Source organism: Lutra lutra, chromosome 6, assembly GCF_902655055.1.
Source record: "Lutra lutra chromosome 6, mLutLut1.2, whole genome shotgun sequence".
Classification (NCBI taxonomy): Eukaryota; Metazoa; Chordata; class Mammalia; order Carnivora; family Mustelidae; genus Lutra; species Lutra lutra.
The window spans coordinates 127,346,080-127,373,493 of record NC_062283.1 but is presented as its reverse complement, the minus strand read 5'-3'; the positions used below and the strand labels follow the sequence as shown (position 1 = coordinate 127,373,493).

The 27,414-nt window shown below is 44.2% G+C and overlaps 1 protein-coding gene across 2 annotated transcripts in view; it reads left to right on the top strand.

Annotated features, from left to right (window-relative positions):
- Window positions 1-27,414, top strand: part of PREP (prolyl endopeptidase) — a 119,803-nt gene that overhangs the window by 64,945 nt on the left and 27,444 nt on the right. For both annotated transcript variants that reach the window (XM_047732078.1, XM_047732079.1), the window contains exons 9-10: window positions 2,107-2,304; window positions 14,239-14,342. In XM_047732078.1, coding sequence (XP_047588034.1) covers window positions 2,107-2,304; window positions 14,239-14,342 — 302 coding nt within the window. The remainder of the gene's footprint in view (window positions 1-2,106; window positions 2,305-14,238; window positions 14,343-27,414) is intronic.

Sequence of the window (27,414 nt, the reverse complement as noted above, 5' to 3'; positions counted from 1 at the left end):
TAGTTAACACAGAGTGATTATTCTTTGACAGAAATAATTTACTTCAGTTTTCCCCTGTACTTTCTTTAAAACATTAAGGCCACCTGAAATATATTGCTTGATTGAGGCACTTTAAACAAATTGCATTGGACAATGAGCAAATTACTTTTAGATGTAAGAGTTCTTCTGTCCTAATTTGGCGGAAAAGCTTGCTGTGGTAATCCAGACAACTCAGCACCACAGAGGTCCCGGGTGATCCTCAGGAGTTCCCTCTGGCCGATGTCTTGTTCATATTGATTATTAATAATCTTATAAGCATGAGCCGCTAGTTTCTTTTGGGTTGTAAGAATAGGTGTCGGGACCCTCCCCCCACCACACCCCACAGCATGAAAGGCTTGTCTTTTCCACACGTTGGAGCTACATTGCCTGTCACCCTGTCCTTACATGTACTTACATGCATCTTACATGTCCTTACATGCATCTCTTCCTCCAGGGGGAGTGGAGTGGGGTTGGGGCGGGGGCTGTCCTTACCTCAGGCTGATCCCGCACACATCAGAACAGGTAGTGCTCTGGGCCTGGCCTTCCTCTTTCTCCTCTCCCCATCAGCCCCCTCACCTCCTGTCCTGGCTCTGTCACTGATAGCACCATTCCTGACCTCATCGCAATCCCGGGAGTTGAGGAGGACTCCTCTCTCTGCCTTACTGTCCATATCCCCACAGTTACCACGTCCTGATGATTCTTCTGGGAAATGGTGTTTTTTTTCTTCCCTCCCTAGACTTTGTTCCAGCTTGATGTGGTTTGACTGGCTAACGATGGCAGTAGTGTTCTTCCTCGCCTCCCCTCCCTCCTTCTGTAGACCCCCCACTGTTCTGCATCCTTCGTTGCTATCATCTTTGTTCATGTCATCCTTCAGTGCAAACAGTACCTCTCCTGTAATGGCTCAGTGAGCACTAACCTCCCCTGTCCAGCTCACCAGATCCCTTGCACGCCACCACCCTCTCCTCCCACCCACCACTGAGCAACTTTTTGTCTTTTTCGAAATGGATGTCTCACTTGTTCTCTTTACCAGTCTCCCTCCCTCCCTCCCTGCTGGTCGTTCGTATTCCTTTTCTCTCTCTCCATTCCCAGCTCTGACTGTCCTGTCTCTGATACCACCCTAGGCACCCGTCCCCTCGCACCCCTGCACTCAATGTGCAGTTCAGCGCTTGCCTAAGGGCTTTTGTGTGTTTTGGGTCCCCAACCAGCCTATCACTTACCTCTGCTTGCATGTTATTACTTGTATTTTTATATGATTGTATCTTTTTTTTTTTTTAAAGATTTTATTTATTTGACAGATAGAGATCACAAGTAGGCAGAGAGGCAGGCAGAGAGAGAGAGAGAGAGAGAGGAAGAGAAGCAGGCCTCCTGCCGAGCAGAGAGCCCTATGTGGGGCTCGATCCCAGGACCCTGGGATCATGACCTGAGCCGAAAGCAGTGGCTTTAACCCACTGAGCCACCCAGGCGCCCCTCTTTTTTTTTTTTTTTTTTAAGATTTTATTTATTTATTTGACAGAGAGAGATCACAAGTAGAGAGGCAGGCAGAGACGGGGGGCGGGAAGCAGGCTCCCCGCTGAGCAGAGAGAACCCGGTGCGGGGCTCAATCCCAGGACCCTGAGACCATGACCCGAGCCGAAGGCAGAGGCTTTAACCCACTGAGCCACCCAGGCGCCCCATATGATTGTATCTTAAGGGCAGAAGTGACATCATCGGACTGCCTGTTTCTCCAGGACTTTGCAGGATATCTGGCACATACCTGGGGTGCTATATATTTTTGTTGGAAAAACAGCCCTGACAGACATGGTTCTACCTCCTATACCATGATACTGGGCCCAAAATAAGTAGGCAGGATTATTTGTATCACAAAATATTCTGTAGAATATTTTGTTTCCTCTGGACATGACAGTAATAATTTATTAAAGGAGTATGCTGGAACTAGATGCATGATTACATCCAGTTATAAAATCACTTTGCAAGTCTCATTGCTGCATAGCACAATGGAGAGTTAAAGAAGTGTTTTTCGGTGAAGTAACGTCTGCTTTTCACTACTTTCAAAGCCATGTTAGCTTTTATCTGTCCTTACCTTTTCAGAATGGGTCGCTTGCGTGAGGTCTAACTTTTTGGTGTTATGCTACCTTCATGACGTGAGGAACATTCTGCAGCTTCACGACCTGGCCACCGGTGCTCTCCTCAAGACCTTCCCCCTGGAAGTCGGCAGCATTGTGGGGTACAGCGGTCAGAAGAAGGACACCGAAATCTTTTATCAGTTTACTTCCTTTTTATCTCCAGGTGAGAGTCTTTTCACCAGTGTTACTCAGCTGAAAAATCAGACTAATGTTTGGGTTTCTTTTGGGAAATGGAAATGGAATGCTGTGTTACTGAAAATCCCATACACTGTAGTATAGCCAAAATTACATAATGGGAATAAAACAGTAAAACAGATGCTTAGAACACAGGGAAATGTGAAAGCCTAAAACGGCACACTCATTCATCTTATATCCTGAGTCTCTCTTCTGGGTACAGGACCAACTGGTCTTCTAGGGTGATGTAAAAAATTAGTGTGAACACGTAGAACCTGAGATTCAGCCTTTGGTTGTACAGATCAGGATACACACAGTGCAGAGTAACTAAAAGCATAAAAGAAAAATCTATAGTCTCATCTGACATGAAAAACCTGTTTTCTAAAACAGACTGAGAATAATTTGTGCTGTTGTTAAACTGAATTAAAATATAATTCTAAAAGTGTAGTCTTACATCATATAGAGAAAATATGTTTCTTGTTTCAAGGGAAAAGAAAAGAAAAAAAAAAAAAAAAAAGCCATGCTTAGAAGTTACGATACTGTGTTCCGTGGTATGGGTTAATTTTGCCCAAAGCAAACAGTTCTCTCTGTAACTTTTTTTCAGTTGATCACATTCATTTTGTGGTTTTGGTTTTTCCTGCTTCTCCACTTAGCTGCCCGGATTTTGTTGTCACCAAAGCCACACACATACCCTGATCTGTCCCGGGAGTCTGGCTCCATCGGCAGCTTGATGTTGACCAAGCAGACCCTATCTTAAGAGCAGTCTGGCTGAAAACATTTCTGCACTTCCCTCATTTGTTTTTCAAGCTCTTGCATTGCCCTTTTGTCCCGACTGGCTTTGTGGCAATCACTGGTCCCAGCACAGTCGGCAGACATAGGGGAGAGAGCTAGGCAGGTGCCGAAGTGGCTCTTTCATCATGGGATTCAGCCAGGTGGCGGCAACACCTCATCTACTTGTGTGTGTGTGTGTATGAGAGAGAGAGAGAGTGACACAGCAGCCAATCATGAGGAATCTTAATGGCATGACAGCTTCCTGTCGGTGCTATTGAAACCAAGAGAGTGATATTCTTCTGTAAGTAGGTCTGATGGTAGATCCAGAATGCCGGCCAGCTCTACTTTCCCCTGCGCCCTTCAGAGGACCCAGAGGGTCTGGGGAAAGTGCCCACAGCCCTGTAGAAACCATGCCCAGCACCAGGAGTTAGAAACTGACAGGTCAGGAATCCCATGTCGGGCGGTCCTATGCCATGTCCCTTCTGCCCTGGGGATCAGTGGCAGCCAGTGGACAGGAACCGAGAAAAATCCATTTCTTTCAGATTATCGTTCTGAACCCACTGCTGTTTGGGTTCACCATTTATTTCCCTAACTTATACTGGTTCCAGAGTTGTTTTTTTTTTTCTTTTTTTTTAAATTTTTTATTTTTTATAAACATATAATTTATTTTTATCCCCAGGGGTACAGGTCTGTGATTGCCAGGTCTACACACACCACAGCACTCACCACAGCACATACCCTCCCCAGGGTCCATAACCCCACCCCCACGCCCAAACCCCCCTCCCCCCAGCAACCCTCAGTTTGTTTTGTGAGATTAAGAGTCACCTATGGTTTGTCTCCCTCCCAATCCCATCCTGTTTCATTAAACCTCCTACCCCCTCAACCCCCAATGCCGCATCTCCACTCCCTCATACCAGGGAGATCACATGGTAGCTGTCCCTCTCCAATTGACTTATTTCGCTAAGCATGATACCCTCTAGTTCCATCCACGTCGTCGCAAATGGCAAGATTTCATTTCTTTTGATGGCCGCATAGTATTCCATTGTGTATATATACCACATCTTCTTTATCCATTCGTCTGTTGATGGACATCTAGGTTCTTTCCATAGTTTGGCTATTGTAAACATTGCTGCTATAAACATTCGGATGCACGTGCCCCTTCGGATCACTACGTTTGTATCTTTAGGGTAAATACCCAGCAGTGCAATTGCTGGGTCATAGGGTAGCTCTATTTTCAACATTTTGAGGAACCTCCATGCTGTTTTCCAGAGTGGTTGCACCAGCTTGCATTCCCACCAACAGTGTAGGAGGGTTCCCCTTTCTCTGCATCCTCACCAGCATCTGTCATTTCCTGACTTGTTAATTTTAGCCATTCTGACTGGTGTGAGGTGGTATCTCATTGTGGTTTTGATTTGTATTTCCCTGATGCCGAGTGATGTGGAGCACTTTTTCATGTGTCTGTTGGCCATCTGGATGTCTTTGCAGAAATGTCTGTTCATGTCTTCTGCCCATTTCTTGATTGGATTATTTGTTCTTTAGGTGTTGAGTTTGATAAGTTCTTTATAGATTTTGGACACTAGCCCTTTATCTGATATGTCATTTGCAAATATCTTCTCCCATTCTGTCAGTTATCTTTTGGTTTTGTTAACTGTTTCCTTTGCCGTGCAAAAGCTTTTGATCTTGATGAAATCACAATAGTTCATTTTTGCCCTTGCTTCCCTTGCCTTTGGCGATGTTCCTAGGAAGATGTTGCTGCAGCTGAGGTCGAAGAGGTTACTACCTGTGTTCTCCTCAAGGATTTTGATCGATTCCTTTCTCACATTGAGGTCCTTCATCCATTTTGAGTCTATTTTCATGTGTGGTATAAAGAAATGGTCCAATTTCATTTTTCTGCATGTGGCTGTCCAATTTTCCCAACACCATTTATTGAAGAGGCTGTCTTTTTTCCATTGGACATTCTTTCCTGCTTTGTCGAAGATTAGTTGACCATAGAGTTGCGGGTCTATTTCTGGGCTCTCTATTCTGTTCCATTGATCTATGTGTCTGTTTTTGTGCCAGTACCATGCTGTCTTGATGATGACAGCTTTGTAATAGAGCTTGAAGTCCGGAATTGTGATGCCACCAACTTTGGCTTTCTTTTTCAATATTCCTTTGGCTACTCGAGGTCTTTTCTGGTTCCATATAAATTTTAGGATTATTTGTTCCATTTCTTTGAAAAAAATGGATGGTACTTTGATAGGAATTGCATTAAATATGTAGATTGCCTTAGGTAGCATAGACATTTTCACAATATTTATTCTTCCAATCCAAGAGCATGGAACATTTTTCCATTTCTTTGTGTCTTCCTCAATTTCTTTCATGAGTACTTTATAGTTTTCTGTGTATAGATTCTTAGCCTCTTTGGTTAGGTTTATTCCTAGGTATCTGATAGTTTTGGGTGCAATTGTAAATGGGATAGACTCCTTAATTTCTCTTTCTTCTCTCTTATTATTGTTGTAGAGAAATGCAACTGATTTCTGTGCATTGATTTTATATCCTGACACTTTACTGAATTCCTGTACAAGTTCTAGCAGTTTTGGAGTGGAGTCTTTTGGGTTTTCCACATATAGTATCATATCATCTGCAAAGAGTGATAGTTTGACTTCTTCTTTGCCGATTTGGATGCCTTTAATTTCCTTTTGTTGTCTGATTGCTGAGGCTAGGACTTCTAGTACTTATGTTGAATGGCAGTGGTGATAATGGACATCCCTGCCGTGTTCCTGACCTTAGCGGAAAAGCTTTCAGTTTTTCTCCATTGAGAATGATATTTGCGGTGGGTTTTTCATAGATGACTTTGCTGATATTGAGGTATGTGCCCTCTATCCCTACACTTTGAAGAGTTTTGATCAGGAAGGGATGTTGTACTTTGTCAAATGCTTTTTCAGCATCAGATCATTGAGAGTATCATATAGTTCTTGATCTTTCTTTTATTAATGTGTTGTATCACATTGATTGATTTGCAGATGTTGAACCAACCTTGCAGCCCTGGAATAAATCCCACTTGGTCGTGGTGAATAATCCTTTTAATGTACTGTGGAATCCTATTGGCTAGTATTTTGGTGAGAATTTTTGCATCTGTGTTCATCAAGGATATTGGTCTGTAGTTCTCTTTTTTGATGGGATCCTTGTCTGGTTTTGGGATCAAGGTGATGCTGGCCTCATAAAATGAGTTTGGAAGTTTTCCTTCCATTTCTATTTTTTGGAACAGTTTCAGGAGAATAGGAATTAGTTCTTCTTTAAATGTTTGGTAGAATTCCCCCGGGAAGCCGTCTGGCCCTGGGCTTTTGTTTGTTTGGAGGTTTTTGATGACTGTTTCAATCTCCTTACTGGTTATGGGTCTGTTCAGGCTTTCTATTTCTTCCTGGTTCAGTTGTGGTAGTTTATATGTCTCTAGGAATGCATCCATTTCTTCCAGATTGTCAAATTTGTTGGCGCAGAGTTGCTCATAGTATGTTCTTATAATTGTCTGTATTTCTTTGGTGTTCGTTGTGATCTCTCCTCTTTCATTCATGATTTTACTTATTTGGGTCCTTTCTCTTTTCTTTTTGATAAGTCTGGCCAGGGGTTTATCAATCTTATTAATTCTTTCAAAGAACCAGCTCCTCGTTTCGTTGATTTGTTCTATTGTATTTTTGGTTTCTATTTCATCGATTTCTGCTCTGATCTTTATGATTTCTCTTCTCCTGCTGCGTGTAGGGTTTCTTTCTTGTTCTTTCTCCAGCTCCTTTAGGTATAGGGTTAGGTTGTGTACCTGAGACCTTTCTTGTTTCTTGAGAAAGGCTTGTACTGCTATATATTTTCCTCTCAGGACTGCCTTTGTTGTGTCCCACAGATTTTGAACCGTTGTATTTTCATTATCATTTGTTTCCATGATTTTTTTCAATTCTTTACTTTCCTGGTTGACCCATTCATTCTTTAGAAGGATGCTGTTTAGTCTCCATGTATTTGGGTTCTTTCCAGATTTCCTCTTGTGATTGAGTTCTAGCTTCAGAGCAGTGTGGTCTGAAAATATGCAGGGAATGATTCCAATCTTTTGATTCCTGTTGAGACCTGATTTAGGACCGAGAATGTGATCTATTCTGGAGAATGTTCCATGTGCACTAGAGAAGAATGTGTATTCTGTTGCTTTGGGATGAAATGTTCTGAATATATCGTGATGTCCATCTGGTCCAGTGTGTCATTTAAGGCCTTAATTTCCTTGTTGATCTTTTGCTTGGATGATCTGTCCATTTCAGTGAGGGGAGTGTTAAAGTCCCCTACTATTATTGTATTATTGTCGATGTGTTTCTTTGATTTTGTGATTAATTGGTTTATATAGTTGGCTGCTCCCACGTTAGGGGCGTAGATATTTCAAATTGTTAGATCTTCTTGTTGGACAGTTCCTTTGAGTATGATATAGTGTCCTTCCTCATCTCTTATTATAGTCTTTGGCTTAAAATCTAATTGATCTGATATAAGGATTGCCACTCCTGCTTTCTTCTGATGTCCATTAGCATGGTAAATTCTTTTCCACCCCCTCACTTTAAATCTGGAGGTGTCTTCGGGTTTAAGATGAGTTTCTTGTAGGCAACATATAGATGGGTTTTGTTTTTTGATCCATTCTGATACCCTGTGTCTTTTGATTGGGGCATTTAGCCCATTAACACTCAGGGTAACTATTAGGAGATATGAATTTAGTGCCATTGTATTGCCTGTAAGGTGACTGTTATTGTATATTGTCTCTATTCCTTTCTGATCTCCTACTTTTAGGGTCTTCTCTTTGCTTAGAGGACCCCTTTCAATATTTCCTGTAGAGCTGGTTTGGTGTTTGCCAGTTCTTTCAGTTTTTGCTTGTCCTGGAAGCTTTTAATCTCTCCTCTATTTTCAATGATAGCCTAGCTGGATATAGTATTCTTGGCTGCATGTTTTTCTCGTTTAGTGCTCTGAATATATCATGCCAGCTCTTTCTGGCCTGCCAGGTCTCTGTGGATAAGTCTGCTGCCAATCTATTGTTTTTACCATTGTATGTTACAGACTTCTTTTCCCGGGCTGCTTTCAGGATTTTCTCTTTGTCGCTAAGACTTGTAAATTTTACTATTAGTTGACAGGGTGTGGACCTATTCTTATTGATATTGAGGGGGGTTCTCTGCACCTCCTGGATTTTGGTGCTTGTTCCCTTTGCCATATTGGGGAAATTCTCTCCAATAATTCTCTCCAATATACCTTCTGCTCCCCTCTCTGTTTCCTCTTCTTCTGGAATCCCAATTATTCTAATGTTGTTTCATCTTATGGTGTCACTTATCTCTCAAATTCTCCCCTCGTGGTCCAGTAGCTGTTTGTCCCTCTTTTGCTCAGCTTCTTTATTCTCTGTCATTTGGTCTTCTATATCGCTAATTCTTTCTTCTGCCTCATTTATTCTAGCAGTGAGAGCCTCCATTTTTTATTGCACCTCATTAATAGCTTTTTTTATTTCAACTTGATTAGATTTTAGTTCTTTTATTTCTCCAGAAAGGGCTTTTATCTCTCCGGAGAGGGTTTCTCTAATATCTTCCATGCCTTTTTCAAGCCCGGCTAACACCTTGAGAATTGTCATTCTGAACTCTTGATCTGACATATTACCAATGTCTGTATTGATTAGGTCCCTAGCCTTTGGTACTGCCTCTTGTTCTTTTTTTTGTGGTGAATTTTTCCGCCTTGTCATTTTGTCCAGATAAGAGTACATGAAGGAGCAAGTAAAATACTAAATGGGTGGCAACAACCCCAGGAAAATATGCTTTAACCAAATCAGAAGAGATTCCAAATCGTGAGGGGGGAGAAAGGGGATAAAAAGAGGTTCAGAAAGAAAAAAAATAAAAGAAAACGAATAAAGAAAAAATATAATAAAGAAAAAAAAAATATATATATATATATTAGATAAACTAGTTAGAAAACGTTAAAAAGAAAAGGGTAAAAGTTAAAAAAATAGCAGAAGAAGAGAAAAAAAATTGAAAAAGAAAAAAAAATTAAATTAACTGCAAGGCTAAAGAATCATGGGGAGAAAGCCAGGAGTTCCCTGCTTTGCTTTCTCCTCCTCTGGAATTCCGCTGCTTTCCTTGGTATTGAAACTGCACTCCTTGGTAGGTGAACTTGGTCCTGGCTGGATTTCTTGTTGATCTTCTGGTGGAGGGGCCTATTGTAGTGATTCTCAAGTGTCTTTGCCCGAGGCAGAATTGCACCGCCCTTACCAGGGGCCAGGCTGAGTAATCCACTCGGGTTTGCTTTCCAGAGTCTTTGTTCCCTGAGCACTTTCCGTAGAGTCCCAGAGGACGGGAATGAAGATGGCGGCCTCCCAGTCTCCGGCCCGGAGGAGCCGAGAGCCCGGGGCCCCACTCCTCAGTGCACCCAATTACTCCCGTCACCCTGGCCTCCGGCCGCGCTCCGAGCCCACCGAGCCTGCAACCGTTTCAAGGCAATCCCGAGCTGTGAGCTCACTCCTTGGCTCCGTCTCTGCAGCCGGCTTCCCCGTTCCAACACCTGCAAGCTCTGCGACCCTCAGACATCCCCAGTCCTTCTGTGACCCTGCGGGACCTGAGGCCACGCTGACCCTGCGTGGGCCCCACCCCAGATAAGCCTCTGGAGCAATGTCCCTCAGCGGAACAGACTCTCAAAAGTCCTGATTTTGTGCTCCGTTGCTCCGCTGCTTGCCAGGAGCCGGCCCCTCCCACCATGGTCCATCCTCCCCCTGCTTTGGATTCACTTCTCCGCCAGTCCTACCTTTCAGAAAGTGGTTGATTTTCTGTTTCTAGAATTGCTGTTCTTCTCTTCTATCTCCCATTGGATTTGTAGGTGTCTGCAATCTTCAGATAATCTATCTAGCTGATCTCCTGCTACCTGAAGTAGTCTCAGCCTGCTACTTCTCCGCCATCTTGACTCCTCCCTGGTTCCAGAGTTTTTACTTTGAAAATTCCATAGCTTAAACAGTTTAAGTGGATAAAGGGCAATGAGGAGAACAGGATAGGGGTGACTCACCTATTCTTAACAAAAGCCAGTGTCCCTACGGGCCTATAAACCTCCTGCAAGGACTCTGTGTGACTCAAGAACAAGCTCCTCATTACCTGGGCAAGAAAGGGCTCACTGACCTAGTGTAGAGGGACGGGTTCCATGCCAAGCAACGAAACACTCTCTGTGACTGTTATGGCTGTGAAGTTTGAAAAGTTGCAAAGTTCTGTATTGCCAGGCAGTTTCTAAACAAGCTCTAATTTGTTGTCGTAATGCTTTGTTCTTCCCCTTTTTCTTGTCTTACTCATTTTGCCTTAGTCTTTCTCTTTTTTCCCTTTAATGCAGTTTTTTAGATCTAAAACCAGAGAACAGGGCTTCTAGACTCAGGCCTGCTGGTCCAAAGTAAAAATAGCCATCAGAGCATTAAACTAGATCTCTCAAAAGCAAGAAACTATCAGTGCGTGTATATATACATCTAGGCACATACGTACCAGAGGCTGTCTCTCCCTGGTCTCTGAAGGTTAGCTGTCTACTACTGCAGTAAACAACAGATACCAAATTCTAAGCAAAGCCTCGGGGCCAACAATAACTCCAGCTCCGGCTGTTAGGACGTGTGCATCTGGCCGGTGGGTGCCAGCTCACCTTGTTTCCCATGGAGGCACACAGTGAAGACTGTGTCTTGAACCCAGGCTATTTAGACTTTTGTACCTTGAACTTGAACTTGGTTGACCAAGGGTTGAACTTGGGCGACCACGAGCAGCCAGGGCAATTTGGAACACGATGCACTTATTCCCTGTGGCCCAAACCACTTAGTGGTTGAGCTGATTAATTCTGTATTCATGGAACCTCAGAGGGTTGTCTAAGTCCAGACAGACTCACACCTTGTAATAATCCAGTATAGCAAGTCCCAGGTGCATGGCTCTGGGAAACAGGGATGAGCAAAGAAGCCTCTGCCAGACTGAGAAAGGCAGAAAATGAAAAAATGTAAGATTTAATTTTTTAGAACAGTTTTAGGTTCACAGCAAAATCGAGGAGAAGGTACCAGAGATTTCCAGTATACCCCTGTCCCCACATCACAGCCTCCCCCATTATCAGCATCCCCACCAGAGTGGACAGTTGGTACAATTGATGAACCTACGTTGACACATCGTAATCACCCAGAGTCCCTAGTTTACATTAAGGTTGACCCTTGCTGTTGCACATTCTGTGGGTTTGGACAAATCTGTAATGACATGTATCCATCATTATAGTATCCTATGGGATCTCTTCACTGCCCTAAAAATCCTCCATGCTCCCTCTGTTTACCTCTCTCCTCCCCCTAACCCCTGGCAACGTCTGATCTGTTTACTGTTTCCACGGTTTTGTCTTTTTGCAGAATATCTTATGGTTGGAATCATATGGTATTGGCTTCTTTCACTTAGTACTAGGCATTTACATTTCCTCCATAGCTTTTTAAGGGCTCAATAGCTTATTTCTTTTAACCCTGAATAATATCCCATTGTCTGGATGTACCAAGGTTTATTTACACATTCATCTTCTGAAGGACATCTTGGAAGCTTCCCAGTTTTAGCAGTTACAAATAAAGCAGCTATAAATATCCCTGTGCAGATTTTTGTGTGGACATAACTTTTCAACTCCTTTGTGTAAATACCAAGGAGGGCAAACATTTTTAAGACTTGTTTTAGTTTCCATTTAGGTTTTTTCTTTTAAAAACATTAAAAGCCACCCAGGTGGGTCTGTATGGATCATCTTTTAGAAAAAAGTTATTTTGCCTTCTCTGTACATACCCAGTTTTTAAGTCCTCTGATTTTTCTTTCACAGTCTCTCCCAGAGTTTCTCCTTTCCTCTTAATTCCCACTCCCATTTCTTTTACCTCCTTACATTTATTTTGGATTATTGGGACTATATGAGCCGATCATCCCTGCCTTCTTCCTGTTACTAATAGGGCTTTGTTAAACCACTGTTTTCATCAGGAGACCCGACTCCTCAAGTCCAGACACCTCCTCTGGCCTTAAGGGACTTCCATTACCCAGTTCTGTCTTCACCCCTTAAACATGGAAATTAATTTCCTAGAGATCGCCTGACTAGTCCTCTCCAGTTTACGGTTCTAAGGTGTCTTCTCCAAACCCACCTCCCTTGGACTTAGCAAGCCAAATCAGACAGGACACAAGCATCATTAGATAATAGGGATTCACATTATGTGAATGTGTGATGGGCTCATCCAGGCTAACCCAGATGGATCTGTAAAGAGAAAGTATTGATCAAATGTGTTAAGCCGTGTACGTTCAGGTTTAACCCAGCCTCCTCCATGGTGCCACTTTGGTGCAGAACAGAAGGGCAGAAGTCGGGTTCTTGGCACCCTTTCCCTGCATAGTAGCCAGAGCCTTTTGTCTACTTACTTCATTCTGCTGTTAGAGGATGTGATGTCTTAGTTCTTCTGGATGAACAGGCATTTAGAGTACATTTCCAATTCATGGTCTTTCACAGAGGAATTTGTCTTTTAGTATTTTGGTGGCTTGTGTAAGGTCATTGACGGAGCACCTGTCACAGGTGGGAGTGCTGGCTGCCTGGGCCCGTGTCATTGGCTGAGGTGCAGGCTGCTGTGGTCCAAGGTGAGTCGGGCTCAAATGGCACCTGCTTGTCTGCAGTCTTTTTTGTTAGTTGTTTGGTGGTCCCAGCTTGGTTTTTTTCTTCACTTTTTTTTTTTTTTTTTTAAGATTCAGATTTTTGTGTGTTTTGAGGAAGGGGGCAAGTACATACTGATCTAGAATTAACATATCTCTGAAAATAGCCTCACCCTCATGATTACATTCATCTAGACAAGGACACTATTCAGTATTTGGTACATTAGAATGTATGCCTCCCCCCACCCCAAAAATGTATACCCAGAGTGTAGTTTGGAACTACTTGCTGTACAAAGACATATTTCAACAGATATCCAAGTATGACTTAAACTAGGAAAGGCAGTACTTTGGTCATATTACTTATCTTCTTTCTGTCGATATTGATCATACTTCCTGTTACAGTACCTTAAAATAATTTGTCTGTAAGCATGAGACTTGCGATGGCATTCATAGAGATCAGCAGTCGTGCTACTAATGAATGTAAACGTATTGGGGGTGCAGAGTGTTGTTTCTCATCTGCTCATGAACCACATGCACAGAGGAGTTGAGAAGAAAGCAAACCACCCTTATAATACATGATCCATCAATTCGAATGTGCCCTGTGGGAGTACCATTTTAGTTTCTAGTTTTCCAGCAAGTATTGGGATCACTGCGTTGATTTTTCATATATTTGATAGCATATGTTTAAAGTATCGTGTGGGCGGTTTGTTTCCACACCAGCCGCTGTGAATGACTAATTCTGTTTCATAAACCACCCCAGTGTCATTGTTTCCAAATAGTAACATCTCATCTTACTTATTGTTTCTTTGATCGAGTTCTTCCATGTTAGAGTGTAATAGCATTAAATTCAGGAAATGGAATTTTAATTAGGGATTAAATAAGCTGACATTCTTGGTGTGTATTCATTAATTTGTGCTGCACACAGTTAATGGGATGATCAGAATTTTAAAAGTAACTCGAAAATGGTACCTGGCCATCTTGAGTCCCTGATTGCTATCCACATGTGTGTCCGCCGACGGGTGGCCATTGGGTATCTGGAGCCCCACATTTCCCAGCACGAGACCCTGACTGGCTGTTGACTGTGGGCGAATTGTTTTGAGTTTTTTGTCGTACTCACCTCGAAGGTGAAATGGCCTTTCATGAAGTTCCCCGTTTTCTTTGACCTGCACTCCTAAGCGACCTGGCATAGGCACGACCTGTAAAGTTTCCACCGTGACATTTTTGTGCCTCTTCTCATACTCAACAGAATGCTGTGGAACCTTCTAAAATGTCCTCGAAGGTTACAGGTGTAAGAAGGAAGGCCCGAAGTGGTGGCGATGAGGAGGAGGGAACACTCATAGCACCCCCTGCACTGGGCCGTTCTCAGCTGTCTTGGCGCGGGGACCCTTACTCAGCAGCAGAGAATACCGCGGTCCCTCGCTGATGCTCCTCCCTCGCTCTTCATGGCATCTGGCTGTGCCGTGTGACCCTCGTCGCCCCCCCTCCTATCCAGTGAGTCTGTGAACTAACCCAGGACTTCCGCTTCCTTCTAGGTATCATTTATCACTGTGACCTCACCAAAGAGGAACTGGAGCCACGAGTCTTCCGAGAGGTTACCGTGAAAGGGATCGATGCTTCCGATTACCAGACAATCCAGGTATGGAGCATCTACGAGAGTTAGAAAACCTGACTTCCACCCGAGCCAGGCTGTTGCCACCCTAGTGGGTCAGGAGCCGTGGAGGGAGCGCGGGTAATACGGACAACAGGTGTTTTCGGCACTCCTGCTCTCCCTGGGCAGGGAGCCGGCACGGTCCCGCCCTCCTAGAGCGTGCAGCTTCTGCTCCCCCAGCAGCTGCTCTTGACGAGCCGCCGGAGCCTCTGTGGGGGGATCTTCCTGCGCCGGAGCCTCCGTGGGGGGATCTTCCTGCGCCGGAGCCCCTGTGGGGGGATCTTCCTGCAGGAGCTGTCGAAGCAACACCGTTTGTCTGCTTGCGTGAGAATTGGCTAGCCCAGGTCTTGTGGTGTCCCAGGTAACAACACAGATCTGCTCTACACCAAGTCTTTCCTCAGGCACTCTGAGTCCGTCTTCTCCATCTGATGGTCCCGTGTACTTGTGCCTGGTGCAGATGAGGCACTCCACAAAATATTAGAATGAATGACAACTGATTAATTGTCATGGCACCACAAGCTCCATCTCTGGCCACCCGTCCTTTTGGGTCATGAAGCTCCGTTTTTGCTTTTCCAGCTCCCCAGAGGCACCGAGTCTCCCAGAAACTGAGTCACTTATTGATTGAGGATGTAGCATGTCTGACCCTTTGCAGTGAGAGGTCACCTGCGAGGTACCAGGTATTTTGTCAGGCCTCTCCCACCTGGAGGACCAGACCACACAGACCACAGACTGGGAATCCGAACACTGGAAACCGAGTGTAGAACAAAGAGTGGATGCTCCCACGGTGTTTCTCTGAAACTAGATCATTACTTCAGCCTGCTGAGTTACCTGTCACCTGTCTAGAAATGGTCTGGATGGTGGGCTACATCTAGATCATAAGTAAAGTGTTGTTTACAGAAACCCATGGTGGGCCAGATCTGGCCCAGGGCTGCAGCCTGTCACCCCTTGTTCTAGATCAGGTTTTGGCAAATGGGCCTCTGGTTTTGTGGGAGAACAGCCACGCCCATCTGTTGACATAGTGCCTGTGGCGGGCTTGGTGCATTGATAGGGTGAGTGCAACAGGGCCTATATGGCCCACTTAGTTTTTGGCCCTCTGAGAAAAAGTTGACTGATCCCTGGTCTATATTAAAAAGTACTTATAGGGGTGCCTGAGTGGCTCAGTGGGTTAAAGCCTCTGCCTTCGGCTCAGGTCATGGTCCCAGGGTTCTGGAATCGAGCCCCACATCGGGCTCTCTGCTCAGCAGGGAGCTTGCTTCCCCCTCTCTCTCTGTGCCTGGCTCTCTGCCTACTTGTGATCTCTGTCTATCAAATAAATAAATAAAATCTTTAAAAAAAAAAAAAAGTACTTATAAAATCCCAGTGTTCTCAGTAGGTGCACAGGGCCTTTGTCACGAAGCTCTTTGGGGCCTGAAATGTGCATGTACTCATTGGGTGACATTGGGTGAGTCACTTAACCTCTCTTCAAGTTTTTTTTAGAGGTGATCTCTATTTTGCAGGATTCGTATAGGGTTATATGACATGATGTATATTATGTGTCTGACACATAGAATATAATCCATTTTTTCAGTCAGTATTCGAAATAATATAACATACTATTAGTCTTCTGTATCTGTTTTGGCTTGCTGCTGCTCTCATTTTCAAGGTGAGCTATTATCTGGAGAGAGATCCAGTGGGAGCCAGTAGTCCATCTGGCACTTACGTGGTTCGCTCATTCACCTAGTCCTGTAGTAGACTTTAAAAATCATCATTAGGCTGTCACTCTTGGCTATTATCCCTTTTCTCCATGTATTGGAGATCTGACCCTATCAAATGTCACATGTCACCTTCCCAGGGCCTGTGTCTAGTCTTTGCCTCAGCAACCCCGGGGCCAGGGTGTGTGCGTACACACCATCGCCCATCAGTAATGCCAGGACTGCCCGAGCAGTACCCGCTGACTGTCCCTTTTCTGCCCTCAAGGGTCCCGCGTTGGCTGCCCTAGAATTGGACAGTCACCCAAGAGAGACCCCGTGTCATCGCCTCATCTTGACTGTTCAGCCCCTCAGCTCTATTAGAAAACACATTATTTTCTTCTCCTTTCCAGCTTTCCCCAAATAATTAGTGCTCAAGTCTGCAGTTATCTTGGGGTTTGAGGAGGGAGGGGCACCTATAATAATGCCAGGGAGGCAGCTGCTTACAGGGAAGTTACTTTCCTCACAGGGGGGGTAAGGGGAGGGAACAGCTGGAGTTGTTTCTCCTGTCAAGTAGCCGTTCTTGTCCATGCTGGCAATAGTGATATTCTTGATAAGTGATACCCAGAGAAACTAGTTACCAGCTAATCTGTACTGTTCTCTTTTATAAATGAAAAGATAACTCATTACACCTGAGCACATGCTCAGCAGAGTAGAAATCTCTCAGCCACGTGGGTAGCCTGACATCTACACATTTAACCAGGGAAGGGACGGGCTTGGGTGACACCGGTGTCTGCAGCGTCACACAGCTGAGCTCCTCTGCCTGGCTCTCTGCTTCACAGAGAAAACTTCCCTGATGTTGAGCTACCGGACGACAACCTTTTGTTTTTACCACTGCAGTAGGGAAGAAGAAAGGGAGAAAGATGGTAAATATGTAAAAGTAGCTAGATAGAGCACAGGTGCATCCCACATGTCAATGCGCTGCTCCTTGTTTCCGGACTTTGACAGTGGAGCTCTGCCTGCAAACAGAGTAGTCGTAGTATGCCAACAGCAGAGTTTCTGCCTATTGATTACACACAGCAGACGTCTTGCACTGAGTTACCAAAACAGAATTCTTTCATCGTTTACGGGTGCCTTGGAAATGCTCTTTGATATCCCAACACCACAGACTTCTGTCACTTCAGCTCCGTCGTGCGGTGGTTAGAGTCACGTGTATCAGCAGAACCTTGACGTGAGATGTGAACGTGACAGATGTCCTCACGTTTTGAACAGGCTCTCAGCGGTGTTGCCAGCGATGACCTAACCATTGTAAAAGCAGGCCCTAGAGAGGGATTGGCGCATGACTGGAAACCGTCCTGATGGTGTGTTATAAAATCCACAGCATTTGGGTGAGGGAGGGGGTAGATTTTTGTTTTCATTCACTTTAGGGTAATGTCGCTTTTGATTCCTCTTGACCCTGGTGTTCATATTCATTCCGTATATGATTTAAAAAGAAGATCCTCTGAGCTGTCTGTGATCCCTTCTTACATTTTGTGAGGCATGTTATTGTTGGGAGCAAATCCTGCAGCACGGATTACGCTGCGTGGTTAGTCAAATGCAATTAATGGTGGTCATGACCACGTATAGCTACCTGCTGGGACAGCTGGTAAGATAGACCAAGATGAGGAGAAAGAGAAGGTCAGAGAAACACGTGGCTAATTAGGCCACAGAGGGCTATGCTTGTGTGTTATACATTTCCAGGACCCAGCACATCTTGAATTTGGGTGGGGGGGGCACGTGGAGGGTATGGTGTCATAGTCTGCTGGCAGACATAGAACAAAACTGTATAACCTTTACCCATTCCTAACTGCAGCTGCGGGTAGAAAGTTGATCTTTCTCAGGAATATAATTTTGAAAATCAGATCCTGGAAAATTGTTTCTCTTCCAATCAGGGGTACGTATAAAAATTTAGTTTTAGATGGGGTTATCAAATCTGCACGTGACTAATCCTGTCTTTTTCCTTTTTTTATTGTGAATGACACGTCCACATTATATTGATTAGAACCTCTGCGCCCCTCTCTTTAAAAAGGAGCTGACAAACCGTGGGAGACTGTGGACTCTGAGAAACAAATGGAGGGTTTTGGAGGGGAGGGGGTGGAGGGATGGGTGAGCCTGTGGTGGGTATTATGGAAGGTACTGCATGGAGCACTGTGTATGGTGCATAAACAGTGAATTTTGGAACACTGAAAAAAATAAAATTTAATTTAAAAAAAAGCTGAAATGCTGAACATTAGAAATTACATTCATAAGACAAGTTTGGTGATAAGTGATTTACCTGAAAAAAATCTGTCTGCCTTTATAACCATTAATGTGTTTTAAACACGAAGTAACAGGGACATTTTAGTTAAATTTAGTCCATCAATAGGTATGACCTGACCTTCAATGCCAATGGTACTGTTTGAATACAGAGAGTTTATAGACACGGGACATTGACCATGGGAAATTTACAGTCAGACTGGAGAGTTGAGACATACAGATCTGAAAGGTCAGACACTGCCAGGGTATTCTCGGGTGAGCCCAGGCAGGGTTCAGCCTTCAGTCAGTGCTGTGATGTTGAAGACACGGGAGGGTGGGCCCTGCCGCTGTCCCTAGTTCCCCATGAGACTCCTGACCAGTTTTGCCACCAGCCTCATTTGGAGACTGCCTCTGCCTTTCTGCCTTCTCGTGGCAGGTTGATTAAAAATTTCACAGCAAATTCAAGAAGGGAATCCTGCCCTCAGCATCCCGTGCAGTGGGCTGCCTTTTTTCGTTTGTGGATGGACCAGTGTTGGCACCATAGTGGAATGTGGTAGAAGGAGGAGCAAAGTGCACCTTTTGGTTTCTCAGTATCTCATTTGTCCAGCCAGGCTGAGGGATTGGCTTTTTTCTTTTTCTATCCCCAAAGGAAAGACAAAATTTATGGACCTGAAAAAAAAAAATCAGTGAACGGAATGTACTATGAATAAACTCCCATTAGCGACAGTTTCCACATTTCATAAAAGACAAAAAATTGGGAAGGAGGGTCCAATTTTATGGGTGAAAGCAAACACTATATTTTGAAAATAGTAAGAATCATAGGTATTTAACAGATTGAACTGTCTTGATTCCTATTTTCTTATGCTTAATAGGGACTTTGCTGAGGTTTACCTGCTGTAATGCATACGAAACACCAGGAACATCCCAAAGGTGTTTGCTGGGTAACTGAAAAGAAATGTTAAAACTAAATACTTCTTTAGGTTTACCAACATGCCTTGAGGTAGAGGGAGTGTGGGGATTTTTGTCTTTAATTTAGTGTATTTTTTTCTAGCCTCGGTGCTAGCTGGTTTGTGGTTGCTAGCGTACACAGACTTTGCTGTCCAGAGAACACATTCTCAGAACATTAATTACTCTTTTAACGTTTGTTAACTTCTGTGCTGAGCGCATGGGACATCCAGTTCTTGGATTTTGATTCATCCACATCCCCAGTGAGCTGACCATTGAACTGGTGATAAGGCTTCTCCGCAGCGCCGTGTTCTCACGGGTACCGGGCAGAAATGTTCAGAAATGCCAGTGAAGAGTGACTGCGGGGAGATTTTCCCAAAGAACTTTTTGAGGGGTCACCGTGCTTCCAAATGACCAAGGAACTGCTTTAAATTGTTGCTGGTGATTTAGTGCTTGAGCACCCCGGTGATTTGAGGCATGATTTTCACCGCGGTGTCTTCTTGCCTGAACAGACCTCCCATCCTTCGTTAGCACTCTGTCATGTAGGCGTTCTAGACTGAGGGTATAATGTTCATATGCAGAGGGTACGTGTTTGGGTCTCTTTCCCCTTTTCGTATCAGCCACGTTATAATAATTTGACTGCAAAGGTTGCTGAAGAGTTTTTTTTTTTTTTTTAAATAATAGAAAAGTAAGTTATGGGGACCCAAGTCAGTGCCATCCTCATAGCATGGGAAGTAAATCCTCTTCCTGTTTTAAAAAGGACTTTACTTGCAGCCATCTGCAGACAACCCTCTTTGAGTAAAAATCACAAGGTGGCTTGAGAACTGAGCAGTCGGTCCCCAAAATGAGAAGCCTGGGGAGGTTTCTTGAGCCTTCTGTGTGAGGCTTTGCTGTGGCAACATGGGTGAAAGCCAGGCTGTGCCGACCTTGCTCTGAGCTTCTCTGAAACTGCACTGAGGAAGAGGAAACGGGGGCCAGGACGACCATAGAACCCACCCTGGTGACTGGGAGCCTGAGGAGGGCGGCCAGCAAGAAGCCCTATTGCTTGGCCCTCCTGGGGGACATGGTGGTGAGCCAGCAGCAGGCACGTTTGCTCAGCTTATTTTGTGGAGACATTAATGAGTTAACAGGCGTTGATGCTGTTTGAATGGCTCAGATTCACTTCTTGGAATGCCATCTAAGTTTATTGTCCTTTACTGTGTTAGAGGCCCTGAACGTCAGAGATCCGGCGACGTGTAAATTCAGTACCGCAGGAGATAACGGTGCTCGTTGGAGATTTGTTCTTCCTTAGTACACACAAAATTTGTAATTTGTACCTTACAAATTATATTACATTTGTTAATCTGTACATTACAATGTATCCAATATCTACAGATAAAACTGAGTTTGCTGTCGTATGTAATAGAGCCATTTAAATAGATTCAAATTTTGTTTACCTGGTTCTAAGAGTCACGGCTTTCGAGATCCATAAAAAGTTGCAGGTTACTGAGCTTTGCTGATATGCAGGTGGGTCAGTTTCAGGTTACTCACTGCTAATAATTAGCTCCAGCTCCTTGCTAGAAAACGATCTTGGGAAAAGAATGTCCTATTTCATTATCCTATAGAAAACAGAGTAACATGCAACTTCCTTCTTGTTAGAACTGAATCAGTGGCGTGGTATCATCTATGAATGGTATGTGGGCAAGTGGTAGTTACCTTTTGTCATTTTAATGATTTTTGTTTTTAAAAATGAATCTGAATTTTGGGGTTCCTGGGTGGCTCATTTGGTCACGTGCTCTTGGTTTTGGCTCAGTTCACAATCTCAGGGTCTTGGGATCGAGCCCCATGTCAAGATCCACACTCAGCGTGGAGTCTGCTTCTCCCTCTCCCTCTGCCCCTCCTCTCTCTCTCTTAAATAAAGGGATAAATCCTTAAAAGAATAAAAACGAATCTGAATCTCAAGATATGTGATTCAGATTAGATCCAGCTGTGAGCAACAGGAAACATCAAAACAACCATGACTTAAAGAAGAGAGACAATTATTTCCATCTCAGAGAAAAGCTCAGGAGGAACCAGTCCAGGGTGTCTGATGGTATTCTCGGTATGTAAGGTGCGGGGAATCCGCGCTCCGGCTCTCTTGCTGCTTCGTCGCACTTGGTTTCTGTTCCCAGCATCTCTTCATGGTCTTTGAACTCTTCTGACCATGCAGCCCCGTTATATCCACTTTCTAGCCAACAGGAAGGCAGCAGTAGGGAAGAACAGGGCAGTGGGGGAGGGAAGGTGCATGCCAGCTGTCTTACAAACATGTTTGCTTAAAGGTGACATGTATTCTGTCTGCTTTCACCTTCTGGTGAAAAAGTACTCATCTAACCCCATCCAGTGCAATGAGGTTTAGAGATGTCGTTTTAGTTCCAGGAAAAAAATATGTGCAGCTAAAAATTAGGGCCTTTTTTGGGGGAGGAAACAGGGGAATAGATTAGCAATCTGTCACATAAGACAAAACAGGACTTCAGTAGAAATTGTTGGTGTGGATGGGGAGCCTGGGGTGGCCCAGTTGGTTAAGCCTCTGCCTTCAGCTCAGGTCATAATCTCAGGGTCCTGGGATCAAACCGGATATCGGGCTCCCTCCTCAGCAGGGAGTCTGCTTCTCCTCCTCCTGCCCTGCCCCCTCTACTTGTGTTGTGCTTTCTCTCTCTCATATAAATAAATAAATGAAAATCTAAAAAGGAAATTTCTGGTGTTGACCCTGAGACCAAGGAACCCAAACACCACCTGGTGGCCAGGTTCCTAAACCTCAGGGTCAGGATTAGGAAAACAAAGACTGAAAAGGTGAATATTCAAATATTGTAATTACAGACAGCAGAAATCATGTACTACAAAGAGAGAACACCCTTTAAAGAGGTGCTTCTCCCATGAAGAAAGACCTAAGAAAGACCAGAACATGAGCATATGTATTTCCTGAATTCTGGCCTTGACTTTAGCAGAAGTGTAATGCAAGGCACAAGATGGGTCTCTGAGAATTTGAATAGAGGTGAAGTGTAAGGGGTCATCTCTGGGAAGCTGAGGAAGCCAGGTAAGCTAGGGCCAGGTGGCTCTCCAAATGTTTGACTCCATGGGAAATCCATCTTCCAACCACCCTTCTTGTGAAGGATGTGGACCCAGGCCATCCCTGAGGACCTGCTCCTTAGAATGGAAACATAGCATGGATCAGCCTCCGAGGAGGGTGTCAAGTCTCTAATTTCATAGCTGCTTCTTCGCTTTTTCCTGGGTGATCTGTTCTACCACTAATATGTTTTTGGGCTATGGGCAAAATTGTATGCTTTCCAGTTGCATATACATTAGAGTTCATATGGTTGAGACCTCTCATTTTACAGTTGAAGAAACTAAAAATCAAGGCAACAATGTAAATAATTGACAGAATTCAGAGCTGTGCTGATCTGCACACTTTGTTATCAGGATGAATTATTTGCGCACACTATAGCTCAGGTTGGTTTTGTTTTTTTTTTTTCACCTTTAAAGTAAATTAGACTAAAAGGCTTCTGAATTCCTACACCTGCTTAGCTTTAAAAGTATGTTTCTGCATCATGTAAGTATGCAGCGATTACTTCGTAAACTCTTATAGAACCTGTTCAACAATGAAAATACTCCTTGCGTGAAAGGGGAGACACTAAGGGCCCATAAATACATCTTAAAAACTGCTTATAAATATTATGATTTATTTTAGTGTTCACTTCTAATCTTGTTGCATGTTAATGGAGATTCGCATTTCTTTATCGGTTTATTTATATCATATATGATATATTCGCACACATATACACACATACATTATGTTTTAATCAGAGGAGTTATATGTAAGTCTTAAATGTTGATTGCCACACGGCAGCTTGAAACTCCACTTAAAAGTGGAATGAGGGACGCCTGGGTGGCTCAGTTGGTTAAGCAGCTGCCTTCGGCTCAGGTCATGATCCCAGCGTCCTGGGATCGAGTCCCACATCGGGCTCCTTGCTCGGCGGGGAGCCTGCTTCTCCCTCTGCCTCTGCCTGCCATTCTGTCTGCCTGTGCTCACTCTCTCTCACTCTCTCTCTGACAAATAAATTAAAAAAAAAAAAAAAAAATGTGGAATGAAACTTGAAGTGTTTATGGCTTTGCTTTTGTCATCTTATCTCTGCTGGACCTCCCCCAAGATCATACTCGGGTTGGCACTAATGCCATTACGGGTATCAGATTGCTTCAAACTCAAATTCAGAAGAATATCCTCATTTATTTTGGAAGCGCTAGCCCAAGACCTTGGCTTCTTGTGCCGTGAACCTGGAAAGATACTTCTGTACCCAAAGGAGGTAACCTTCTCAATTGCTTTTTCTTAGACAAGTACACCCATTCCAGTGTCTGTCCATCATTTCTTCTTAATGGGTGAAGTTAGATTAAAAGTTCATAGGATTAGGTGGATATCTAGAAACTGGAATCTTAAAAGTGCTTAGATTTTCTCTGTGCTGAGAAGGCTTAATGGGAGAGAGTTGGAGGAATTTTTCTCTGCTTTTCTGTGCCTGTCTCCCGCTTAAACCCCAGGGGTACGTCTTTATGGAGGCTGCCACCTAGACAAGTGTTTTTTGGCTTCCTGCTCTGCTCTGTCTTTTAGGGCAGTTGGGGAGAAGAGAACATAGGAGCTTAGTGTGGTGTCCCTACTTGCTCCATAGTTCTTCCCACCCCTCCCCTTTGCCTGCATTACATTGATGGCCGATGGATGAGAGACTGAGTAAAAATAGACCTGGCACTCCAGATACTCCATTATCTCCCTGGAGGAAAAGCTGTTACAGCCTAACTTCACTGGTCTGTGAAGAAGGAATGAAACATGTTCCATGTCCATAAGTATAACCTTTCGTTTGGGGTCAGGTATACCTTTACCTGGGTTTAGAGAAGTAGACTTGATCATTCTCTGTTCACTCCCAGTGCTGACCAAGTGTAAGTGGTAGATGAGAAATGCTGTCATAGTGGCAAACACGATGGCAAAACATCGCCAGGTAGAAGGCACTATGAGGGTACTAAACGGGCACACACAGGTTCCTGGTCATTGTCTGTGTCAAGTGTGAGCTTCTCTCCCCAACTCTTGATGCCCTCTTTCATCCAGCCCCGCAAAAGTGCTGCCTCGCTGCCCCAAGTCCGACCCCAAATACTCGGCTCCATCAAGGCTTAACTCCCAACCATGCCCTTGCCCACCATATGCAGACCTTCCTCTGCCTGGCTCTCCTTTCTCCATGCTCTGTCACTGCACTATTCATTTTCCTTACCGCATTTTCTGAAGTTCTATACAATTTGAGTACTCAACCAAGTCCCAACTTCTATAGAAGCTTCTCTTCTTGTTCCTGGCCTGGGAAACTCAGTCAAAAGCAAAAGACAGGGAAAGGGGCTAGTGCGCTGTTAGTTGGGAGTAGAGCAAGGATGTGGGCACCCCCTGTGCCAGGCTGCGTGCCCATGTCCTCAGCATCTCCTCTCCTTTCTTCACACAGTCAGGACTCCCCATGATTTCCATTCTTGAGCTGAAGAGGCTATAGTGCAGGGAAGTTAGACGAGTTGTCCCTTATCACACAGTGGCATAGCTGGTGCTGTCGGCCCTGAGGAGCTCAGCCAGCCTCTCCCAGCTGTCCCAGTTCAGCAGTTGAGTACCCAGAGATAGGTGGTTCTGTGTTGTCATGTAGGAACTGATAGAAAACCCTGTGGCCTCATTAAGACCCTAGAGAAAGCGTCATTGCTCACCTTGGTTAATGTCTCAAAAGAAGGAAATGTACATTATCTACTCAAGCTGCATTGATAAATGCAGCCCTTATAAATTCTTAGACACTTAAAATCATCTGCTAGTTGGTTCTGCCGAGTTAAGTCATAGCCGGCCAGCCTTGTGCCCTCCCTGCTCCAGCTGTGTTCGTGTGTCTACATGTATATGTCTATGAGTGGATATCAATATTAATTTGCATATAATTTGCATGTAAACATTTTTAAACAGAGAATATGCTCTTTGATCCCAGATCGGATAGTGGGTAATTCTGAAATTGACTCTCAAACAGAAAACCATTTAGGGTGCACGTAAAAACTATCATGTATATGCTGCCTTCGTCAGAACCCTGAGGCCTTCCATGTTTTGCATAGGATACAGCTAGTTCAGCTCCAAAGTTTAATGTCCATATAGCTAATTTAAATATTTGGAAAAGATTAGAGAAGAATATACATACTCTAAACTGTGGCTGGTGCTTTGCTAGGGAGTCTGCAGATTGGACTGTTGAAGTGCCGACTTTGAACCATTGCTCAGAATCTGCAGAGAGAGGAGGGACCAAGGAGTGTTGTGGGGTGTTGCCGGCACCATGTCTGCTCCCCTGCCTAAACTTCTCCTCCTCCTCTAGTCCATCTACAGCTGCCAACAGGTGTCTTCCTCAACTGCCATCAGAAGTTGCTCAACCTTGTTGTGGAGAAGTGAGATAGGGAAGAAAACTACTTGCATTCACCCAGTCTGTGTATTTATTAAGAATTTACTCTGTGCCGGACATTGTGTTAAACAGTGACCAAAAGAGCTATGGTCTTTGCCCTTAAGAGGAGTACATGCAGAAAGAAAACAACAACAAACCAAAAAACACAAGTGAACAGAAAATAAACATGGAGATTTTGCAAGTTGGTGAAAGGGCCATGAGTGAAATAACTAGGTCCAGGAATGACAGTGTGAATTGGGTGGTCAGCCAGAGTTCGCTTGTGTTATGTCAGTGGAAACATAAAGGCGATATTCAGGGGAATTAACCAAGTTGAGATGCGTTAGACCAAAGACCCTGCTTGGCCTCACAGAAGACCTGAGAGAGGACTGGTGTGGTAAGCGAGGGGGAAGGCAGGACCTCATGGGTGTATTTGGGTTTGTTAGGGATCCCAAGTGCAGTGGGAGTCTTTGCAGGGTTTTATACTGGAGTGTGACATGTTCTCGTCTAAGAAAGCCATCTTCCATTTTGTGGAGAATAGATGGAAGGGCCAGATGCTGCTGTAGAGATTGCTGGAACATATCTGTAGCAGTAGACCAGGGAAGACATAGGAGGGCTACTCTAACGGAGAGACTGTGGACGTGAGGAAGAGGGGGTTTGGAAAACACCTGGAAGAATCAACAGTACGCACTCAGGGACTGCACGTGGAGGGGAAAGGGGAAGGGACACATCAAGGATGACTCTGAGATTTGGAATCTGAGCAGCTGCTACCATGTGTCGAGTTGTTGGCAGTGAGTTGGGGATGACATGTTTGGGAGGATGGATGTTTTGGATGTGTCAAGTTTGTTCATGTTACATTGTCAGCCAGGTAGCAATATCAAGTATGGAGCTGGATATTTGAGTCTCGTGCTCAAAAGGAGAGATCTGAGTTGGAGTTACAAGCATGGACATCTTCACTGTGTTGTTTAAATCTGGGGCAAGGACAGAATTACATGGAGTAGAGTGAGGGAGGGTCAGAACTGCATTGTGAGCAGCCTCACAGCCAGGGGTTACCTGCTGGAGGAAGGGTCAGCAGGGGAGCCCCAGAAGCAATAGCCAGGAAGGTATAAGAAAAGCCAGCAAACCACAGACGTGGGGGAGCAAGAGGTCAAGGAAAGGGTATTAGAAGGAGACAGTGGTAGACAGCATTCAGTGTGGTTGGTCAAATAAGGAAAGAAGAAGAGTTCTTGGATTTGACCAGGTGTATTCATTTGTGATCTTGACAAGAGCACTTTCAGGAGCAGTGGGGCAGACTGATGGCTGAACAGGATATATTGAGGAAGAGGGGAGAAGACCTGTGTGATTTCTTATGGAGGAGGGAGGTGTGATTGAGGGATTGAGGGATTAGCTTTGCTTTTCATACATTGTTGCATTGCATTATTAGTCCAGTTAGAACAGTCTTGTGTAATGCTATAATCTGAAAGCTTATATTTTAAAACTTTTAAAAGTTTCTTAAGAAAAAATAATCCTTGCTAAGCTAACTGAACATCTCCATCTTTTAACAACAGTGCTTTGTCTTCCTACCCTCCCCTTCTTTCTCCTCCTTCAGATTGCTTTTCAGATTTTTCCTTTTCTTGCTGTAGAATACAGCTGTGCTAAGAAAACAAATCAATCAAAAAATGAAACTTTAACTTCATAGAACATTTTACAGATAGAGTCTTCCATAGCTTTTGTGGCAATGTATTCAAGATCAGGGAGGAGGGAGGT